The sequence below is a fragment of the Schistocerca nitens genome, chromosome 4 (assembly GCF_023898315.1).
Source record: "Schistocerca nitens isolate TAMUIC-IGC-003100 chromosome 4, iqSchNite1.1, whole genome shotgun sequence".
Taxonomy (NCBI): domain Eukaryota; kingdom Metazoa; phylum Arthropoda; class Insecta; order Orthoptera; family Acrididae; genus Schistocerca; species Schistocerca nitens.
In genome coordinates this window covers 633,257,619-633,274,097 of record NC_064617.1, presented here as the reverse complement: position 1 = coordinate 633,274,097, position 16,479 = coordinate 633,257,619, and the positions used below count along the sequence as shown (strand labels likewise).

Genomic DNA, 16,479 nt, shown 5'->3' with positions numbered 1-16,479 from the left:
GCCATGGGGTCATCACATCAATCTCCCTCCTGTTGTATCTTTCCAAACCTTGCAGCCAATACTTTTTCATTCAGGTAACTCTTCAATTGACCTCACATGGCTGAGTTGAACTCCTTCCATTTCTGCCTCTAAATAAAATTCTCTAAAAATGCCAGACTGAATTCCGATTGTCACACATGCTGACTGCTGAGCTACATAAGTGGACATGATACATAAAAAAAATTCTAAAATTGTTGAAAGCCACTGGTTCCAAGTGGCAATTGGCAGTTGTAGCTGCTACTGGCATGCACAGGCTATGCTGGCACCACAATGGATCTTACTAACATGTTAATAATATAAAATGGTTGTACCTGACTAACATATATCTGAAACAGCAGGGATCTGAGGAAGAATAATGACAATGATATGATAGAATAGATGCTAAGAATTCTGTACTACACCAGAAGTTTGTCAATGTCCAGTTATAAAATCAAATTCTCAATCCAAATAGAGAATGCTGGGCAGGTAGCTGGAGAGCAGAGAAAACATTCATCCCCTGCAAATAGTATGGAGACATTGCACTGACAGGTGGGAGAGAAAGACTGGTAACACACTTGAGTAAGTAAAGTTGTTCACAAGCCAAAAATTGATTTGAACATCATTGTGCTTTATAAGGCATGGTCCTATTTGAGATGGTATGGCTTTGCTTTCCCTTGACCTTTAAACTGCTTCACCCAGTCACAATAAGTTGACCTGCTGATACAACTTGGCATTTTTCACATTAACAAACCATTGCCACAAGTGAAAGAAACCATAAGTGACTGAAAAGGCCTTAATACCAACTGGAGACTGAAACCTAGACCACTGAATTCTTAGTCTGTCTGTTACTCAGTGAGCCACTGACCATAACATTAAGTAGGCTGGTTGAAATTGGAGCTTAAGAAAAGGGTAGCATAGACAAAACTACCAGACAATTTGGTAGAGCTCAAATAATAAGTTACAAACTTGTCTCTGAAAAGAAGTGCTGTTTACTCCCCTGCATATTTAAACTTTCCAACAACAAAGAATGGTTTTTTGTAAGGTACATTCCTGTTTAATTTTAAGGTTACCTCTACCAACAATTACATAACTCTTTAGTTATATAACATTTTACTATTTCCTTCTTCTCACTTTCCAGAATGCTAGGCAGTCAAGAAGAGGTGCCGCCCCCCCCCCCCTCCCCCCCTCCTTGTTTCCCTGCTTCCCAATTTCAAAGTCAACAGTGAGTTAAGAACAGGTGTTTCAAAGTGACAACTGCTTTTATATACTCAGTGAAAGCTATATATTCAGTGAAAGCTTTGTGTATAATAATGATACTACCACAAAAAGTGTTCAATATGAAATAAATTTTATGAATATTATGACATCATGTTCTCCTTTGGGCTTGAAACAAAAAAGTGAGGAACAAAGCAGTCAAAATAGAATGAGAAGTGTAAGCTGAGATACATGTGGAAGTACATGATAGTGCTGACTCAGTCCACATAAAGTTTTGCTACTGCAAGAAATCTTTGTTAAAAGGCGTCATGTAAACTGAAATATTATTCTGTAGCATTCATCAAAGAAATCTGTGGTAAAAGGTGTCACGTGGGCTACATGTAAACTGAAATAATATTACAGCTGTAGATTTATATATATACACACCAAAAGAAAAATGATGCATTTCTCAGAGATGCGTAGAACACACAAGACACATCAGCTTCAGCTAGAAAGAAAAGTCTTCAATCTTCGAGGAGCAAACATTCAGCACTGAAGACACAAACGTGCTATTTCATGCCAGGGTTCTCAGGGATCCTATACTCAAGGGACTGATAAAAATAAAAGTTGATAAAAATCTCATGAACAGAGACAGTAGCTTCCATCTCAGCTCTTCTTGGGACAACATATTATCAAACATTCACAAGGTGCGTTCCCTGCTTAAAGTGCCAGCAACAGACAGGCAAGACTGCTGGCCCTGTGACTTGATGTCCGGCCACTCCCCCATGACCAGGGATTCCAACTTACAAGTGCTAACGGATACTACGCCTGTTGTGATTCTAGCACATGAAATGAACAACCCAAAATAGATACACAGCAGCATCTGACAGCGCACAGTCACTTAGCAGGAAGATTACAATTGGGAAATTCACCAAAATGTCACTCCAAAATTAAGATTTTACTTGGCTTCTTTCCTGGAAACAAACCATGAAAGTGAAGGAGTGGTGTACAGTTTGTAAAACTTATAAACTTTCTACTATAATTCAAATGCACTGAAAGAAAAATGTTAATTAAGCTGCACAAAGTGTTCAATAAAATAGCTGCTGCTGTATATATGAAAGGAAAGAAGGATGCAAACAAAGACAAAAGGGAGAGATAAAGAGAAATTGTTCTGCTGACCAACAGATTTGACATACTGAGAGAACTTGGTGACAAAAACATCTGATCAATCAAATATAAGGTAGTGTCTGTACAATGATCAAACAATTAACATCAACAGTAAGAAATATAGTATTAGTGGAGAACCATGGGTGTGAATTAACTGTTAGGTCACAACAGCTAAAGGCCTGCATATCCATAAAAGAAATCTAATTTAAATTGTCATTTTATGATCTTGATAGATGGGTCAAGCCGGCCGGGGTGACCGAGTGGTTCTAGGTGCTACAGTCTGGAACCGCGCGACCACTATGGTTGCAGGTTCGAATCCTGCCTCGGGCATGGATGTGTGTGATGTCCTTAGGTTAGTTAGGTTTAATTAGTTCTAAGTTGTAGGGGACTGATGACCTTAGAAATTAAGTTCCATAGTGCTCAGAGCCATTTGAACCATTTTTAAATGGATCAAACAATTAACATAAAAATTGAAAACTGTTGCAAAAAAATAAAAATTTGCCACAGCCACATTGCATAGTCCACTAAAAAAAATCACTTCATTGCAGATTTCAAACTGGGGACATTCTACATGTAAACATATTAACCAAACAACTGAGACCCATGTGAATAGCTGACATTATCTCAGAAGAAACTGATATATAAGTGGATATTATCAGCTAACACTATGGCCAAGGCTGATTCAAACATCTGCATTCCATGTAGATAATACCTAAATCACAGAACCTGTCTTTAGCTGTTATTTGTTCCTTTAACCCCAATCAAATTCCCACTGCTTCATAATGTCTGTGCTTGGGGAAAAGGTAATGTCAACATCTTTAGCACCTTGGTCTTATAAAGACATCATGAATAAATTTTCTGTCTACCACTGTGAGAAACAGTTGAGGCAATATCACAGTACAATATAACCTCACTCTTTTCTACTTAGAAGTAGAGAAGCACATAGACCACTCATAAATATCAGGAAGGAGGGAAGATTTGGCTTTAACATCCCATCAACAACAGTGTTATTACAGACAAAGAGCAAGCTTCTACTGGGGAAGGAAACTGCATTACCTTTCAAAGGAACCACTGCAGCATTCACCTTAAGCAATTTGGGAAAATCATGAGAAAATGAAATCTGCATGGCTGGACAGGATTAGAATTGCTGTACACCCATATATGAATCCAGTGTCTTATCACTGCAGCATCTCAGCCAATAAATTATGGAGGAATTAATACCATTAGAACACATCATAACACCAAAATACTTGGAGGTAAGTCTACAATGAACTCACACCTACAAGAAATTCTGTTCAAAAATCAAGGGAAAATTGTCCAGATACAGTCCGGTACACTATGTGAACCATGACCACAAATATTTCCTCCACCTTCACTGGCACTAAGCTATTCTACTGCTGAGTATGCATGTCTGGTTTGATACAGATCAAGCCAAGCCAAACAAACAGATGTTGCACATAATGAGACCTGCTGCATCACTGCACGCTGATTATCAAAAATACAAATAGATAAAATGTATTGCCTTGTTCATATTGCCTCCCCTGATATTTTTGAGAAGTAACTGCAGTGCATGAGATAGCTGTACCCATCCTGCTGTAGGGATACCATCCATCGCACAAAACAGATCAACAGAGACCCTCATAGAAGCAATTCAGCATAAAAGATTTAAATCTCCTACAGAGTGGCTTACATTAGGTAAGGTATTTCGTCCTGGTTATACCAAATAGTGGCCAATCTATAAGTCTCTCTCCAAACCTGATTAGGAGATACAAGGTGGGGAAGCAATCTAAAGTAGTGCAATATTTCCGGCAAGGTTGACAGTGTGTGACTGCAGATTATCACAAATGACAGCCAAGCTACTCCAGTGCAATCTGTGCCTTGCTGCATACATTGAGTTGGCCCCATATAAGCAGCAGTATACGCATTGAGATCAGTAATTACTGGGCCAAGATGAAGTGAAAGTTCTTTATCTTATTTGATACACAGTGATAATGGTATAAATATTGTGCATAGTTATTGGTAGTCGGTAATGTAGCTTCTGTTACAAAATAAATAAATATTTTAATTGAGAAAAGATAGCCATAAATATGAGAGCAATTATTTTCTGTAGTGTGTAGGAAATAGTTTGTTTAAAATGGATTCCATTTAAACTGAACCCAGTTTGTTCCCTATCTTCCATGATTTATCTGTTCTTTTTCAATCTCAGTACCAGTCTGATTATTTGGTGATTATACATATGTCATTTATCATTTTCAAACCAAGATTTTGCTACAGTGATGCACAGAAATCAGTGGAAACATCACACAACAAAAAACAGAACCTTTGAGTAATCAAAAAAAGTTCTTGTATTTTATCAGATTTCAGAGGGTCATTGAGGCACCTCTCAAATTTCGTGTTTCTGTTACTGAAAGCTATAAAAATGTATCTGTCATGGCATGCATTTTAAATCCAAACAAACTGTTTTGGGCACTAATCAAATTTACAAATAAAAAAGAAATAAAGTATCAGTGATGCAAATATCAAAATAAAAAACAATATGATGTAATAAATATATTTAAATAATATAAAAGTGCTCACATGAAAGTAGATAAACATACGTGTAAGTGGTTTTGTGAATGTCACAGCAAGCTTAATCTACTTGGAAAAATTACAGCTAAATGGAATTTTTAGTTATAGCAACTACTCCAGTAGAGCACCAACACAAAGAATAACTACATTAAATAAACTTCTGAAAAATTAACTGGGGGCTATACTCACCGTATTTGGAGGACTAATGTCCCATAAGCTGATGACAGCATTAAATAAGGATAAAAATATAAGATTTCATTTCAGTAAAATCATAATACCTTAATAATATCAATGAAAATAATCAATTTCTGAAAATTTAATGTAATATTCAATTAAGAAGTCTACTCACCATGCAGTGGCATGCGAACACACATATAAAAGGTATTAAAATTTGCAGGCTTTCAGATCCAGTGGCTCCTCGTCTTGGCACAAGGGTTGAAGGGGAAAGAAGAGGGATCAAGGAAAAGGACTGATGAGGTTTAGAAAAAGGGGCAGAGTTTAGAACCTTTTCCTAAACTGCAACAGCCCCTTTCCTTCACTCCCCTTTGTTCCCCTCCAACCCTACTACCCGAATAAGGAGCCACTGGCTCCAAAAGCTTGCAAATTTTTATACCTTTTATATGTGTGTTCTCCTGCCACCACTTGGTGTGTAGATTTCATACCTTAATTAAATATTCACAAAAAATTTGAAATTTTCATACATAAATTATAATACATACTTGTTTTTCGATTGTCTCATGAACTGTTGAATTTTCCGAGCTGCTTGATGCTGTCGTCTCTGCGAATATGTGCGCCTACACAAAATGAAAGGTAAAGAAATTTAGCCATTGTTTTTGATTGTTGAGTAATTCAGTTCTTTTAGGGAAGTTGTAGGTAACATTTGGTCACTTAAAATTCTGTACCACTCTTGGTCTCAGCATGTTGTAGGAAATAACAGTTGTGTAAACATTTATTAATAACTTCACCAAGTAAAAAAGTCACACAATACCAAAACATAGTGAACTTCCTTCTTTCACTACTATATATGCTACAGTGAAGGCTCATGAATTTCAGTTGTGTACTGGTATGAAATTGTGTACAAAATTGCTTAACATTGTGCTACATTATTCATACATTTTCTGCCTGAAAAAGAAAAGTAAATATGGAGCAGCCTCGACAGTTAACAAATTTGTAGTAAATTGCTAGAAGTATAAGTTAATTCATACCAATAATTTTCTACTGTTAATTGATCATTATAATCTAAGCTTTGTCCTGCACTAGATAACCTCTGAATACCTTTCAAGAGTCTTCTCAGTTGTAAAGTCCAATGATATTAACATCTTTTTCAAGAAATTTTGTCTGCAAGATTCCCAGCTTAGTTGGTTCTTACTTTCTGAGCTGCAAGAGTACACATTTGCATTTTTTGTATATTTGCAGTTTGTTTGTACATTTTCAACCTTTTTCAAGTCTTTTGAGTATGTTTGGACAGGGATTCACTGTCACTGAACTTAAACTAGAAATCTCATGACCAAAATAACTCGTATCTGCATACATCTTCAGCATTTCATTCACATTTAGCTGTTTCCCGTGCTTGTTTATTCTGCACATTCTGCGCCATAAAGAAGCAAAGATAATGAGTAATGCAGGCTGTATAGAAGTTCAACATTCGCAACATTCCTTGTTTGAAATGTATGCCAGTAATCAATCAAGGATTAGTTAGGTATAATCTTACATACAGTAAGTGCATTGCAGCAGTGACAAGATATCTTTGAAGAATACTGCAGAGATTAAAGAAATGTAGTCTGTTCAGTCAGCTTCCATGAAATATGTTACATTGCAGCTATGGCTTAAGGTTACATTTTTTCTATGGCTTCTCTTTATTAATTTCACTGCAGTGGTTCAGTGATATTAACATTTTCTTCTTTTTTATGGAAAATGGTGAACATACATAATCTTTTGAAGTGAGTTACTTCATGAACTACCAAAACACACACACACACACACACACACACACACATACACATTCAAACTGAACCCCCACAGACTGTGTTAAATTGTTTTCCTTTTTAGTGTCTATTAGCTCTCCTATTGCCAAGTTAGTGCCCATCTTCTTCCTCTGTCAGAATCTTTCTCCATTCTGAATCTCCTATGCCTGTGAACCACATGTTTGATTTCTGACTATATCACTGTTTCTGGCTATAGTTCCAGATCCTCTTAATTGCCCAGTCATGATCTATTTTGTATATGTGTCCACACAACAGCAGTCTTCTCTTACTAGTCACTGATGTTACTGGATGTATTTGTCTACACAATGCTTTACTAGATCTTAATCACATCTGCTGCAGTGCTCTGCTTCAGTGCTGATTGCTTTTGGAGGTTACAGCTCATGAAAATGACAAATTACTTGGATAATGAAGGATTGCTTATGAAGGTTCTGTGTACACTGATCATCACAGGGAAAGAGTAAAAAAGAAAGAAAGATTTTTTAAGAATTGTCATTACAGTTTAACATGGAGGCAGAAATACCTACACCTATAAGCACGACTTCTCAGAATTACACATCATTCACAAAATCATTAGCACCATTAAGAGTTGTAGCTATGAAACACTGGTAGTCATAATAAAAACATCTGACGGTTTGCATGCTTTTGCAGAAGTAATGAACTAAAATCAGAATTTTGGGAGGCAATGAAAAAAGTGGGAATCATTAGAAAGTAAATCTTGAACGTCATCCAAATGAAATTAAGTAGGGTTCTCTGGACTAAAACTCTAGAGGCTGGAAATGTAAATGAGAAGTATGAAGCTTTAAAAGACATCATTTTAAAGTACCATTCCAAAAGTAAGAAAAGCTGCAGACTTGAGCACAGTAGACTACCAATGAAATATTAGAACATCACAAGAAGGTTCAAGAACTATGACAGTTGCATCAAACTAGAAGTATAAAGTGTTTAAAAGTGAGTAGAGAGGAATAATAGGAGAGGCAAAAGCAATAACAATTATGATGGCCACACAAAAAGTAAAATGATAAGAAGAAAGAGCTAGCAATATAAATTATGCTGAAGGAAATGACAAAAACTGATCCAAGAAAAATACATGTATCAAGACAATGCAAATAAGTTTCATAGTGGTTATAGAAGGTAGAGGAAGAGCAAATATCTTCAGTGATAACTGTACAATTAAAAACATTAAATAACTAACAAAGAAAAGTTCAAATGTACCAATAAAAACATACAGTGCAATGCTTCTGAAGTTAGTCATGAAAGTAGAAATAAGAAAACTATACAGAATCTTGGGGATTGTTGTAATGACAAGATTCCCAAAAAACTCAAATACTATCTAATAGTAATGGAATATCACAGAGTTAATGATTACAGAACAAAGTAAATCTGTAAATAATATTATATATAAATATTATGTTATCAAGCATAAACAAAATTGTTGCTCTGAGTAAATACCAGGTGCTTAGAATCTTGATTCTGTCTCTTATACACACACTCACTGTACACTGTTATTTTACAGGATGAAATAAAAATCAAATCAACATTCAGTCTAAGTTTAAAATGTTAAAACTGATTGCTTTGTGTTACAGCCAATTCTAATGGATCACCTCATCAAAGTACATAAATTTTTTATCTCAGACAATTTTCACACAGAGAGGAGATGTCAATGATATTTGTTACATAATCATTTTTCAAAGGAAAGCTGTAGGCTTTTAGCTATTTCCTTCAGGTGATTAAATTTTCTTATTCCTGACTTGACGTTCTTACAAAAGGTAGCTGTATCACTGACAGAGGTCCCACAATTGACATATACCCACATATACAATTGAAGCCCAGCCTGTAGCAATCATTTTTTTCTACTTGGTGTAGTATCTTTCTCCATTCTTAGATTTCATTTCTCAAAACACATTTGAAAAGAAGGGAAGAAAGTGCATGAAGATGTCCAACACCATTTTCAATCTCAAATGATGCTGAGATCTTACTGAAGAATTTTACTTTCAACAAGGTCTCTCTGAGTGTCTATTCTAACATGTTCCTAAAAAATAACCCATTCCAAACCCTTATAGAATTTTAAATATTGATAATCTACTGACTCATTTGCTCTCTTAAAAATCAACAAATATGAGCATATAGTTGTACCCCACAACTGTCATGCCCCTTACAATATCCATTGCCCCCTCCCCCACAACCAAAATTGAAAATCTCGTGTAGGGAATGGATCATGCTGGCTGCCATTCAGATTGTAAGATGACAGCTCTCCAAATATCCTCCAATTGTGAAACTGTTACATAAATAGTTCTTGCATTTTGTAACTTACGTCTATCACTAATGTGTCCCATCAGCTGTTTTGGTGTTTTAAATGCTACTGATAAACTGAATACTTTATGTCTGACTGTATGTGTCAGATCTGACCTGGGAAGTTTCAGAGGTAGACTGATTAAGAGCAGTTTTAATTTCAGTTTCTAGCAGTTACATTTTTTACTTAATAATTGAGCAAAAAATTGAAGTTGGATTTTGAAAGATTGATAAAAATTCAGCACATTGTTATGGAAGTCCTCATCAATATGTTCAGACTACTGTTTTTGTTCTAGCTCTGCTTGTTAAAGTCACACAATTATGTTTTGTAGGTATACGTCTACAGTTCTGATGTGAGAGGTGTGATAAAAGAGTGGGAAATTTTTTTTAATTTTGTGGGTTTTATACATACAATTTTCTAATTTTTTCCATCTTGTCAGTACGCATGTTCCTGAAGTAAGTTTGGACTGTCAGCAGTTTCAAACATTTAGTTTACTGTTTACAGTCAAAAAGGTTATATGTGTTTTCAAAAAACATGTATCAAAGAATTTGTATTAAATTTTGCTTGAAAATGGAATAAACTGCAGTGCCACATTAGAAAAGTTGACTGTGGCTTTGACAAATCTACTACGAGTAAGACAAGAGTTTATGAGTGGTATAAACATTCCAAAGAGGGCCGAGAAGATGTTGATGACAACAACCACCCTGGGTGCCCTAGCACTTCAATTACTGACAACAATGTGCAGTGTGGAAGAAGTACAGAAAATGGTTCTGGAAAAATCACTGAATCACCATCGGGCCAAGCAATTTTTTCGGATGTTTTGGACATGAAACATGTAGAAGCACAGTTTTTTGTTTTTTGACCAAAAAAGACATTACACAGGCATCACAGGAATTGCTGAATAATGTCAACAATGATTCAGAACTTCTTACAGGTGATGAAACATGGGTGTATGGGTATGACGATGAAACCAAGGTCCAATCATCACAATGGAATCTGACTGAAGTGCCAACACACACACACGAAAAAAAAAAAGAAACCAACAAGTTTGAACATATGTAAAGGTTCTTCTCGCTGTTTTCTTCATTTACAATTGGACAGCGCACCTGCCTTATGGTCATATGTTCAATCAGGAATACTACCTGGAAGTTATGCACCTTCCATGTGATGTAATCTGAAGAAAACGACCAGAATTATGGTGAAACCTCCTGTAGAAACTGCATCACAAATGAAGGCTGCTTCATGATTTTTTTTTTTTTTTTTTTGGCAAAGAAACTGACCATTAAGTTGCCTCAGTCACCGTATTTGCTGCACATTGTCCCCTAAAACTTCTTTCAATTCCCAAGGCTGAAGAGCACCTTGAAAGGAGATGTCATTTTTATCACTATTGATGAGATAATAACAGAATTGCTGAAGGAGCTGAACACCATAATGATAAGTGACTTCCAGAAGTGCTTTCAAGATAGGAAAAAGCACTGGCACAAATGTATTATATCTGAGTGGGATTACTTTTAAGAGTTGATGCTGATGATGAATAAATAAAGTTTCTTTAAGAAAAACAAAAATTCCCATTACTTTTTTTATCACACCTGACACACTGAAATCCCTGCGTCACAAGAGAAGTGGAGACACTGGAGCATGAAGGTGGGCATATCAAAACTGAAGTGATAATGGAAAAAGTGAAAATCAGTCATGGATCAGTTTTCAACATTTGTATAACATTTTGAACATGACTTCTGCAAGAGTTCTGCAACTTCTGACACACATTAGAAATCCCTGCTGAACCAAGGCAGTAGCAAAAATTTCTCAGCTGTGTCAGGCCACTCTGGATGGGTTCTTTAGCTACCATGAGTTAGTAGCAGGTGCATCACTTTGGCCCTGAGTCAAAGGAGCAAAGCAAGCAGTAGAAACATGGATGCACCATTGCTGAAGAAGACATTGACCCAACCATCATTGGGCAAGCTGATACGACAAGTGTTTTCTATGGCTGCCATGGTGCAGTGCTAACAGATTATGACGGGGTGAAACTATCGCAGGAATATACTACCAAAACCTCCTGATGAGGTTATGGGAGCCTTTCAGGATGAAGCACCATGAAAAGCTATCCAAGAGGTTCTATTTTTCTCCATGACTACAACCACAGCTCTTTCTGAACAGGGCACACTCACACATGCTGCTTCTTTGAGCTATAGAATTTTGCCTCACCCTGTACTCTACCAATATGGCACCGAGTGACTTATTCCTCTTTCCTCGGAAGAAGAAACCATTGCATAGCACTCATTACCAGAATGTCTATGATATGATTTTCATGGTTGGATGTTTCCTGAACAGTAAAATGCAGATGTCTACAACCACAGACTCTGAAAAGTCATTCATTGTTGGTCAAATTGTGTCATACTGAAAGATGAATGTGAAGAGAAGGACTAATATTGACCCAAGTTTCATAGTCACAGTTTGACATTTTTGAGGTGATAGTTAAAAATACACTGTATGACTAATCCATATATTCTTATTACTCATATACAACACATTAAAATTGTCCTGCTTCTTTACTGTATTGCATTTTTTCCAGATAACTGTTCTGCATACTGCTGCATTGCCCAAGACATCACTTCATAATCTAGGTTTCAGTTTTCTTCCCTGAAGGTATTGTGCTTCTAGCTTCCCATTGGTTCTCAGAGGCAGTGGCAGTCAAGTTCTTGGATTCAAACTTCCAATGCTGTTGACATTCTTTCAAAAAATCTACAATAGCATTTAGTTTTTAATATGTCATACCTGTGGATAATATTGTTATTTTCTTAATTCTTCTTGAGAAGGAGGAAATTAATCTTACAAACAAAGTGGCCTGAGCCAGACTTTGCATCTCTTTCTACTTTGACATTCATTATTTCCTTTCTTTATTTCCTAGCTATTGTTAAATGGTTTACGAAATACTGACAGTTTTTGAAGTTTGAATATCATATTTCTTGATTCATTAGGTCTGTTATGTTATTTGCAGTGACTACCTTTCCAGTTCCTTGCATTAACCAACACTGACAATTGAGTTGTTGTTCAGTATTCCATTATAGTATAAGTATTAACTATTTACATCTTTGGAAAATATCAGTTATCTTAAATGTAAAACAATACTGGTTATACTTCTAGTGTAGCTTTCAGTAATTACAAGGTGATCTCCAAACATACAAACTTGTAGCGCAACACCAATAAAATAGACAGTTTGAGTTAAGGTCATATGTTGATGGTTATTTTCTCACTGAACCTACTATCTAGATGTTCTGTTATCATATTTCCTCCTTTTTCATGTGTTGTCAACATTGTTTTTCTACATACAATACTAGATGTAATATGTAGTTTTTTTCTTGCTTCCAATCATGACTTCCCAAAATAGTTACAGACAGCAGCTCAGTATTTACTGCAAATCATTTCAACACCAGGTTTCATTAGGAACATTCAACAAAACCAAAGACCTCAAATGGAGCAGTGTTACAACTACCTGAGATGGGCACTGTGTTCTCTTAAACAGTGTGTTTCTTAAAAAGTATTGCAAAAAATGATATAATGAAATAAAACAAACCACATATAAGTTTATGCCTGGAAATGAGCACTGTTGAGATTTGGGTCACTTTACTTTTGAATGTAGTGCAAACTGTACTGTTGCTGAAGCCCATTCCTCACTTTTTATTGGCTATGATTATGCCTGTACAGTCAATTGATTGTAGCACTGCTGACAATCAAAGCAGTTTTGTGTGAAACATTTAACAAGCTTGCGTGTTGGTTGAAGTACCGGACTCACACGTGGGAGGGTGGGATTTCAAAGCCACATAAAATGATCGACCTTTGTGTTTTCCATGGTTTCTGTACTTTCATTAACATGAATAATTGGATGGGTGTTCGAAAAGGACTTGGCTGGCTTCCTTCCACAATCATCTTATCTGAGCTTGTGCTCTGCCTCTAATGACCTCATCCTAGACAGAATGTTAAACCAACATTAGTTTCCAAAATCATGTCTTTTCTTACCATAAATAGATTGTACCTGTATAAAAATGGTTAACAATTTCATAAAACACCTATAGAATTTTAACATTAAAAAGAAATCTTATTATTCTGTTTAAAAATGTGTACGGTATTCTGATATGGTTTATTAACCAGTGGCGTTATTCGATACATCCATGATGCATGTGCTGACTGACAATGACCTTACTATATTCCATTTGAAAAAACTGTTCAGCATAATATTTTCATGACTTGGTGACTTGGGATAATTCAAAATAAGGGCAAGGGAGGCACCTAGGGCTTGAAAAGTTTCAACAGTTAATGATGTATGAGTATTATGATAAACAAGAAAAAAGTGTATAAAGAATTGCAACTTTCCAAAAACATTAAAATGCTACTAAATCACAATTTTGCATGCGAAATGACATTATTCACAACAGTTAAAATGTGTACGAGTTCCAAGACCACACAACCACCACACCAGATTACAATTTCACTAATAGCTCCTAAGACAGGGTGGTGGTGATTCACAGATCAGAGACCATATTTTATTTATGGAATCACACAAACTAAAATAATAAAACAATGGAAAATCCAGGATGGAATATAACAGTATAATGAAAACATATTTGCTACTCATCATATAGTGCAGATGTTGGGTCGTAGAAAGGCATAGAAAAAAGACTGTCAGAAAGTTAGCTTTTGACCAACAAGGTCTTTTTCAAAATTAGACAACATACAGACATGCACTCACATATGACCACAGTCTCTGACAGCTGGAGCCAGACAGAGAGCGGCAGAGAATTTTGGGAGAAGCAAATGGGTGGGGTTAAGGAGGTGGCTGAGGTGGGGAGCGGACGGGATAGCAGGGTAAGGGTGGGGGACAGTAAAGTGCTGTTGGGAGAGTACAGGGATGAAGTGGAAAGTGGGGCACCTAGCTGCTGTTAGGATGTTAGAGGGAGGGTGGGGGGTTAACAGGAAAGCAGAGAAGTAAAGACTCTGGGTGTGTTGGTGAAATAAAGTGCTGTGTAGTGCTGGAATGGGAACAGGGATGGGTTTAGATGGGTAAGGACAATTATTAACAAAGGTTAAGGACAGGAGGATTAGGGGACTACAGGATATGTTGCAAGAAGAGATCCCACCTGCGCAATTCAGAAAAGCTGGCTTTGGTGGTGAAGCAGTCATTGAAATAAAGGAAGTTGTGTTGGACAGTATGCTCAGCAACAGGGTGGACCAGTTGTTTCTTGGGCACAGTGTGTCAGTGGCCATTCATACGGACAGACAGCTTGTTGGTTGCCATGCCCAAGTAGAATGCAGCACAGTGGTTGCAGCTTAGCTTGTAGTCACATGATTGGTTTCACATGTAGCCCTGCCTTTGATGGGATGGGTGATGTTTGTGACAGGACTGGAGTAGGTGGTGGTGGTCATGGTCGTGGTGGAGGGAGTATGTATGGGACAGGTCTTGCATCCAGGTCTATTGCAGGGATATGAGACATGAGGCATGGGGTTGGGAGCAAGTGTTATGCCATCTTTGAGTTGGAGGTCAACATTGAGAAAGGTGGCTTGATGGGTTGAGAAGGAACAGGTGAAGGAAATGGGACAGAAGGTGTTGAGGTTCTGGAGGAATGTGGATAGGGTGTCCTCATCCTTGATCCAGATCACAAAGATGTCAGCAATGAATCTGAACCAGGTGAGTGGATAGGGATTCTGGGTGCTTAGGAAGGACTGCCTTAGGTGGCCCATGAATAGGTTGGCATAGGATGGTGCCCATAGCCATATCCCAGATCTGTTCTAGATCATGCCTTCAAAGGAGTAGTAATTGTGGGTGAGGATACAGTTGGTCATAGCGACTAGGAAGGAGGTGGTTGGTTTGGAATCTGTCATGCACTGGGAAAGGTAGTGTTCAATACTGGTAAGGCCGTGGGCATTAGGGATGTTAGTGTAAAGTGGGATTGTATCAACAGGGATGAGCAGGACACCATGTTGTAAACGAACAGGAACTGTAGAGAGTCGGTGGAGGAAATGGTTGGTAGCTTTTATGTAGGAGGGTAGCTTGTGGGTAAGAGGATGAAGGTGTTCATCTACAAGAGCAGACCACAATGGGGTGTCCTGAGGGGTTGAGATTATGGACTTTAGAAAGCATGTAGAAGATAAGAGTGTGGGGAGTGGTAGGGGTGAGCAGAGACATGGACTCTGGGAAGAGGTTCTGGGATTGGCATAAGGATTTCAGGACAGACTACAGATCCTCCTGGATTTCTGGAATGGTGTCAATGTGGCAGGGTTTTTAGGTGGATGAATCTGACAGCTGGTGGGGTTTGCCATGTAATTCTTGTGCTTCAAAACAACAGTCGTGGAGCCTTTGTCAACAGGTGGGATTATAATGCCAGGACCAATTTTTAGATGGTGGATTGCAGATCTATCTGCGGATGTAAGGTTAGTTTGCATTTTGAGGGATTTGGAGAATGATGGTGAGGAAAGGTTCGAGATTAAGAAATTCTGGAATGTTGACAGGGGGTTATTTGGGGGGCAGTGGGGATGGATCACGATTGGATGGAGGAGTGAACTGAATCAGGCAGGGTTCAGCATTGGTTCTTTGCTGAGTCCGATTGGTAGGCTTGGTGGTGAAAAAGTGTTTCCACTATAAGGACCTGGAGAAGGTGAGAAGGTCTTTACCAAGTCCTCCATGGTTGAATTTAGGGGTGAGGCAAGAGGTGGGGTCTTTGGAAAGGACTGATATTTCTGCAGCGCTAAGGCTTTCGGAGGAAAGGTTCATGACTGTTTCGGGTCTGATTAGGTTCCAGATTCTGTGTGGTGATGGAATGGAATTTTGGAGTGTGGGCTAAGTATAGTAGGTCTGCAAGATAGGATGAGGGGGTGTGGGGGAGGTTTGGAGGTTGTTATAGAGGTGGTCAAAAGCAGTAGTCCAAGATGGTAGTAGGAAGCAAGCAGATTGGGGAGTTTTTGGAGGTGGTGTTGTGCATGTTGCTCTAGTTCTTGGAGGGCAAAAGTTTCAATGTGTCATGGAATCCAGGCTTTTGGGATTACATAGCAGGAGAATTTTACAGATGGAGAGAAGGTATCGTAAGGAAGTTTGGCCTGATTGATTCGATTTTGCAGGACTATGTTGGTGAGGACTAAGGATTGGCAGAATCTAAATAGATGTTGGTCATTGTGGAAGGAAGGGTGGCAGCCGGAGATGGGTAATTTGATGGTAAGGCCATTTGGGGGATTCCCACAAGCCAAGCAACAATGCAGGAACAGTAT

General features: G+C 37.7%; 1 protein-coding gene across 1 annotated transcript in view; it reads right to left on the bottom strand.

The window, feature by feature from the left end:
- The window catches only part of LOC126251652 (calmodulin-binding transcription activator 1), a 1,922,036-nt gene that overhangs the window by 60,325 nt on the left and 1,845,232 nt on the right, over nucleotides 1-16,479 (bottom strand). Inside the window, exon 28 of the mRNA XM_049952210.1 lies at nucleotides 5,667-5,741. Coding sequence (XP_049808167.1) covers nucleotides 5,667-5,741 — 75 coding nt within the window. The remainder of the gene's footprint in view (nucleotides 1-5,666; nucleotides 5,742-16,479) is intronic.